Source organism: Myotis brandtii, unplaced genomic scaffold (assembly GCF_000412655.1).
Source record: "Myotis brandtii unplaced genomic scaffold, ASM41265v1 scaffold17, whole genome shotgun sequence".
Taxonomy (NCBI): domain Eukaryota; kingdom Metazoa; phylum Chordata; class Mammalia; order Chiroptera; family Vespertilionidae; genus Myotis; species Myotis brandtii.
The window spans coordinates 3,367,857-3,375,414 of record NW_005356259.1 but is presented as its reverse complement, the minus strand read 5'-3'; the positions used below and the strand labels follow the sequence as shown (position 1 = coordinate 3,375,414).

The following is a 7,558-nucleotide window of genomic DNA, read 5'->3' as shown; positions in this document are numbered from 1 at the left end:
GGCGGCGCCCCAACTCCCCAGTCGGCCCTGCTCTGAGCCTGACCAAGGGCTGCACCTAGGGATTGGGTCTGCCCTCTGCCACCCGGAAGCAGGCCTAAGCCAGCAGGTCGTTATCTCCCGAGGGGTCCCAGACTGCGAGAGGGCACAGGCCGGGCTGGGGGACCCCCCTCCTCACCCCCCGGAGTGCACAAATTTTTGTGCACTGGGCCTCTAGTTTTATAGTAATGATACATATTAAAACGTTGAAAATATTCCCTTTTAAGACAGAAATTTTCAAATTTGTTTAATAAAATCTAACCATAAGTAGTCTATAAGAAACATATTTAAAATAAAATAACTAAAAAAGAAATTGCAAAGATGTATTAGCAAACTTAAATAAAATTAATACAGGTTTGTTGATACCAATAATTTAATAGTTGTGGGAACTTGCTTTAAAACTTCATGCACAGTCCATTTTTAAAGGATTGGTGTGTGGTTAAGGAAATGTTCATTCTTCGACTCACCCGCTTATTTTTTTAGGTATATCTTTCATAGATGGATTTTAAAAATCAAACCTGAAACTCTATCTTTTCACCCTATATTATAGTCTTATAAATTTCTTTTTTGTTGTTTTTCACTCCGATGTCATGGAAGTAGTTATCTTCCAGCTCTGTTCTCTTTTCAGTGAGTTCTAATCTGCTGATTAGCAATCCATTGAGTTTCTTTATTTCAATAACTATATTATATTTTTATTTCTAAAAGTTATTTTTCTTTTCAAATAAATCTAGTTATTTTTACATTTTGTTGCCTGCTCATATTTCTGATTCCATTATTTATTTCTTCAAATGTATCATACATAGTTACTTAATATTCCAAATCTGATCATTCTAATATATGAATTACTTGAAGATCAAATATATTTTGCCATTTCTGGTGACTCCTTTTCATGGTAACTCCTATTTTTGTACATTTGATGGTCTATAATTGTGGACACCAATTTATTTGATCTTAATCTATGGTAACCCTGAAATCCTAAATAGAAGATGCTTTCCTATAGAGAAGAATCGTTCAGCTAACTTCTTCCAGAAGCCTGAGTCCTTTAAAGGGTTTTACCAGCTATACTGCCTGAAGCAGAAAACCCCCATTTATTTTAAAAGTAGTTAACCTGCAGAAGCCTGAGTGAAATAGAAGAATAAAGATCAATTTTATTTCGCATATTAATACAGATAAGATTAGCTCTAATGCACACACACATGCACGTATGTACACATTCACATATGCACACATACACATTGTGCTGGTATCATGATGCCAGCTTGCTCATGAGCTTGCAGTCAAAATGCCAGCTGGGGCTTCAGTCATATGAAGGCTTGACTGAGACTGGAGGGTCTGCTTCCAAGCTCACTCACAATGGCTATTGGCAGAAGGCCTAAGTTCCTTGCTGCCCATTGATAGGGGGCCTCATTTCCTAATCCTCATTTCAAATTCTATGTTACCCCCACCCCCACCCCCCAGACACATGTGCTTCTTCATCTTAATAGACAACCTGGCTTAAGATGTTGTGTAGCTTAGCTTATTACTCAGACTCGTCTTATGTTTTCCCAAATATTAGCCAACATCATAGGATCAAATGCTAATTTGTTATCCTCTGGCCCAATAATATTACAAGAAACTTACATAGGCAAGAAGCTGAGATATTCATCGGTGAAGAGGTTTCAGCAAGAATTTCATCCTTGCCCACCTGAGAATACCAGGATAGAAGCCCGATAGTAGTCTCACTGAAAACAGTGTTTTAGTAAGAACTCACCATCTATCCATCTGTCAGCAAATTCACACAGGAGAAATCTAACCAGTACCCAAGATTGGTTCCTCATAAGCAAGTTTGAAAGTCCATTTGGGAAAAACCTGTTAACTGAACCAGCTGTGGGAACACTCACTAGGAAAGATAGTCCATAAGTCTTTCTATGAATTCATTTAATTTTAGAAGGGCCTGTGATTCCACATATCCTGAGCTTTCCCTGAGAATCTCCCTGCACCCCCATATAACCAGTCTGGATTGGGTACCCCTCCTTTGTGTTACCACAGCCTCTACTTGGACTCCTGACTTTCATGTTTACGACCAATGAGCTCTTTAAAGAAGCCTGGCACAATCCCGAGTTTCAGTGTTTCTTGAATATATGACTAAGTGACTCATTACCTTATACAATTTGCCAAATTCAACACACTAAGTTGCTTCAAAGGTGAGAGTGACTTGAGGCTACTATCCGTTATTCCCTTGCAGTTCGCCATGTAAATGTGACTAATGTTTGGATAATGCTTGTCTATATGTTTGAAGCATGAATCAGTAATTCTTTTATTTCCTGTTTAAAAAACACAGAAGAAAAGATAAGTACTGTATTTAAATTGCCACAAGAGTAAAAGTTAGTGCTGAACCACATTTTCAATATTACAGACCTTCAAATCGGATCTTTCTGAGGTTACATTTAGAGAGGACTTTGAAAGCAAGATCGGAGATATGTGGCGAACCAATGAAAACCACTGATGTAATACGAAGACAATGCTCAACTAAAGCCTTTAGAAGAAAAGAGATTATTAAATTAGCAACAGCACAAGTTTAATGAAGTAATGAGGTCATGTTTTTCCTAAATATTTCCAGAAACACATTAGCCATTAAATTTTCATTTTTTCAAAGAAAACAGGACTTTTTTTTCAATATATTTTAGTATACATACATAAGAATAATGCAGAGGAATCAGAATTAAATCATGTTATGAAAGTATGGGAAAATATGAAAAAATAGAATGCTGAAAAAAATCACTGCATTTAGAAGCTTCACAGATAGAGCTAAACTTAAAATTTATGCTTAGGCTATATCACTGAAACAAAAATATCCTAACTGTGAAAACAAAGTTTCTTAGGATATTTAAGGATTCAAATGTTCAAATGTGTATGTGCGTAAATTTTAAATGATTTTCTTACTATTAAAAAAAACCAATATGAGAAGCCCATTCATATTTTTAGTAATTCAAGTCACTAAAAAATGTGCCCATCTAATGGGACTGAGAAGAAAATGTACTTTCCAACTACTTACTTTTAAACAGTTGTCTGTTAGAGTTGGCATGTCATTGATGATCAGATGCATGATTCCAGTGCAGCTGTTTGCAATGTTTTTGAAGCCTTGGACTGAAATCTGAATTTTACAGAGTAGGTGGAAATAATGGGAGAACCCATTAGAATGAAATCTAATAAAACCCTTTGGTAGTAATAAACAAAGGTATGTCATGGTTTTGCTATTGTGTTTTAAAATGGAAACCAGCGCTAGCTGATGTGGCTCAGTTGGTTAGGCGTCGCCCCCTGCAAATGATTGCCAGTTCAATTCCCAGCCAGGGCACAGGCCTGGGTTGGGCACTCAATCTCTGGTGGGGGCATATAGGAGCAGCAGATTAATGTTTTGCTCTCACATTAATGTTTCTCTCTCTCTCTCTCTCTCTCTCTCTCTCTCTCTCCCTCTCCCTCTCCCTCTCCCTTCCTCTCTCTCTCTAAAAATCAATTTAAAAAAATTTTTTTAATGGTAACCATAAAATGGTAACCAGGCATACAGGTAAAGAATCTAGATTTGAATTTTCTCTTTATTATTTAATATTTTACATGTATATATTGTGAAATGATCATCACAAGTCTAGCTAACATATTCATTAATTGAGGTAAAATTCACATAACATAAAATTAATCACTTAAATAAGCCATTTAACCATTAATCATTTTGTGCAACCACAACCTCTAACTAGTTCCAGAACATATTATCGCCCTAAAGCAAGATATTTTCAACCTTTTTCATCTCATGGCATACATAAATTAATTACTAAAATTCTGCAGCACACCAAAAAAATATATTTTTGCTGATCTGATGAAAAAAATAGATATAATTTTGATTCATTCACACTGGACTGCTATGGTTGTATTGGCTATTGTCATTTTTTTATTTGACAATCTAAGGGAAAAGAGGTCAGTGCCCCTAACTAGTGAGGTACTGCATGTTTTAGAAATTCTTACAACTCATTGGTTAAAAATCACTGTTCTAAAAGGAAATCCTGTACATATTAAGCAGTTGCTTCCCATGCTTGCCTTCTCCCAGACCCTGGTAATCACTAAGTTGTGTTCTGTCTCTATGAATTTACCTATTCTAAATTTTTTCTATAAGTGAGTTTATATAACACTAGAGGCCCAGTGCATGGATTCGTGCACCGGTGGGGTCCCTTGGCCTGGCCTGCACCCTCTCACAATCCGGGACCCCTCGGGGGATGTTGGACTGCCGGTTTCGGCCCGATCCCCACAGGCCAGGCCGAGGGACCCCACTGGTGCGTGAATTCGCACCCTCCTCTCCCCACCCTCCTCTTCCCACCCTCCTCTCTCCCCGCTTCCCTCTGAGATTCATCAGTCTGTTCCATGTTTCCATGCCTGTGCATTGAGCGTCTGCCCCCTGGTGGTCAGTGCACGGCATAGCTATGGGTCAAATGGTTGAACGGTCACTTAGGCTCTTATATATATAGATTGTATGAATATACCACATTTTGTTTATCCATTTGTCTGTTGATGGATATTTAGGTTGTTTCCATTTTTTGGATATTTTAAATGGTGCCACAATGAATATGCATGTACATCTATTTGTTTGAGTACCAGTTTTGAATTCTCTTGGTTATATCTATAGGAGTGGAATTACTGGGTTCCATGATAATTCTATGTTTAACTTCTTAAAGAACCACCAATATGTTTTCCACAGTGCCTGCACCATTTTACATTTCCACTAGCAATCTATGGGGGTTCCAATTTCTCTACATCTTTGCCAACACTTTATTTTCCTTTTTCTTTTTAATTTCCTGGTGGGTTTGAAATAGTACCTCATTGTGATTTTTATATTCAGCCCCCTAATTACTGATGATATTGAGCATCTTTTTGTAATTTGTATATCTTCTTTGGGGGAATGTCTAATTCAAATCATTTGCCCATTTGAAATTGGATTATTTGTCTTTTTGTTGTTGAGTTGTAAGAGTTCTGTATATATTCTGGATACTAGACACTTAGTTATATAACTTGCAAATATTTTCCCATTGTTTGCTTTTTAAGTACTAACCTTTGACATACAAGTTGTTAATTTTGATAAAGTTCAATTTATCTATTTTTGTTGTTGCTTGTGCTTTTGGTGTTCTAGCTAAGAAGCCATTGCCAAATCCAAGGTCATGAATATTTACCTCCAGTGTTTTGTTTTAAATTTTATCATTTTAGCTCTTCTATTTAGGTCATTATTCCTTTTTATTTTCTCCCATTAAACTTTGTTTTAATGGGTCTCAAAGTTTTGTGACAGATTTTTGGTTGTTTCCATTAAAAAGTACTGATTTTTAAAACGTAACTTAAAAACTGCCACACACACACACACACACACACACACAAATGGTCCACAAAACATTCTCCTTTCTTCCTGAAGGTTTTAGGATGCATTGTAATCATTAACCACTCTTTTATTATTAAACTTAAATAGTCAATTGAGATAAAGGGTCCTGAGACCATTCTTCCACCACTGACTAAAATTAGGGTGGCAGGTATTGGGGATAATATTCATTTAGCCTGAGCTTTCTGGACAGACTTGGTGACTTTGCCAGCTCCAGCTGCCTTCTTATCCATTCCTTTGATGACACCAAGGCAACTCTCTGTCTCATGTCACAAACAGCAAAACAGCTCAGAGGAGGGTATCAGAGAAGCTCTCAACACACATGGAATTGCCAGGAATCGTATCAATGATGGCAGCATCACCAGATTTCAACAACTTAAGGCCATCTTTCATCTTTTTTCCCAGAACAACAATAAATCTTCTCCTTCAACTCAGCAAATTTGCAAGCAATATGAGCTATGTGACCATCCAGCACAGGTGCATATCCAGAACTGATCTGGCCTGGGTTGTTCAGGATAATCACCTGAGCTGTGAAGCCAGCTGCTTCCATTGGTGGGCCATTTTTGCTGTCACCAGCCACATTGTCACAGCAAACATCTTTGTCAGACATGTTCTTGACATTGAGGTCCACATCGTCCCCAGGAAGAGCTTCATTCAAAACTTCATGGTGCATTTCAACAAACTTTACTTCAGTTGTAACATTGACTGGAGCAAAGGTGACCACCATGCCAGGTTTAAGAACACCAGTCTCCACTCAGCCCACAGGGACAGTACCAATACCACCAATTTTGTAGACATCCTGGAGGGGCAGATGCAGGGGCTTGTCACTTGCACGAGTTGGTGGCAGGATGCAATCCAGAACTTCAAGCAGAGTGGATCCACCGGCATTGCCATCTTTACGGGTGACTTCCATCCCTGGAACCAAAGCATGTTAGCATTTGGCTCAAGCATGTTGTCACCATTTCAACCAGAAATTGGCACAAATGCTACTGTGTCGGGGTTGTAGCCAATTTTCTTAATGTAGGTGCTGACTTCTTTAACAATTTCCCCATGTCTTTCCTGGCTCTAGGGTCGCTCAGTGGAATCCATTTTGTTAACACCAACAATCAGCTGTTTCACACCCAGTGTGTAGGCCAGACGGGCATGTTCATGGGTCTGCCCATTCTTGGAGATGCCTGCTTCAAATTCACCAACACCAGCAGCAACAATCAGGACAGCACCGTCAGGACAGCTTTGGGAGGTAATTTTGGGCTCTACCCTCGTGGATGGGAATAATGTCCTTATAAAAGAGGCCCAATGAGATCCCTCGCTGTAACCCACTATGTAAGGTAAGGAGGTAAGGTGCTATCTAGGAACCAAGGAGTGGATCCTCACCAGACACTGAATCTGTCAGCACCATGACCTTGCACTTTCCAGCCTCCAGAATGGTGAGAAATAAATGTCTGTTGTTTATAAGCTACTCAATCTATATTTTGTTATAACAGCCTGAATGGACCAAAATACTTAGATCATTTTTTTCTAAACAGCTTTCGGGAAATATGTTTTTAAAGGCTGAACAATGTATCTATTTGGCCCTGGAATTTCTTCGGCAAAATTGTCCTAAGGATATAATGCTACACACGGAGATTTATATACAAGGATGTTCATTGCAAAGTTCCATAATACTGAAAAAATAATACCAAATTTAAATTCTAATAATTAGAAGTGGGTTAACCTAAACTGTGTCAACTCCTATGATGGAATGTATTACAGTTACTACAGATTATGTTTTAGGAGAATAACTGAGATTGTGATATAGTTTAAAAGATAAAGTTGGTTATATAAATCCATGCTACTCAAAGTCTGGGCTACCGACCAGCAGCATGGGCATTAACTAGGAGATTGTTAGAAACACCGAATCTTAATCCAACACCTACTGCCCCAGAGGCTGCACTTGAACAAGATTTCCAGGTATTTTACATGCACAGTATAGTTTGAGAAGTGCTAATCCAGAGGAAATAAATGAGCAAAAGAATGGGGGCAATTAGTGTATGAGTTGGGTTCTTCAGAAAAACAGAACCAATTGAATAGATAGATAGATAGATAGATAGATAGATAGATAGATAGATAGATAGATAGATAGAAGGGAGAGAG

General features: G+C 38.2%; 2 protein-coding genes across 2 annotated transcripts in view; one reads left to right on the top strand and one right to left on the bottom strand.

The window, feature by feature from the left end:
• The window catches only part of FBXL13 (F-box and leucine-rich repeat protein 13), a 156,339-nt gene that overhangs the window by 50,627 nt on the left and 98,154 nt on the right, over window positions 1-7,558 (bottom strand). Inside the window, exons 12-14 of the mRNA XM_005862988.2 lie at window positions 3,071-3,169; window positions 2,434-2,551; window positions 2,177-2,339 (exon numbers count right to left, since the gene is read on the bottom strand). Coding sequence (XP_005863050.2) covers window positions 2,177-2,339; window positions 2,434-2,551; window positions 3,071-3,169 — 380 coding nt within the window. The remainder of the gene's footprint in view (window positions 1-2,176; window positions 2,340-2,433; window positions 2,552-3,070; window positions 3,170-7,558) is intronic.
• The window catches only part of LRRC17 (leucine rich repeat containing 17), a 51,806-nt gene continuing 50,881 nt past the window's right edge, over window positions 6,634-7,558 (top strand). The window contains exon 1 of the mRNA XM_014536961.1: window positions 6,634-6,665. The gene's annotated coding sequence lies outside the window, so the exon portion shown is untranslated. The remainder of the gene's footprint in view (window positions 6,666-7,558) is intronic.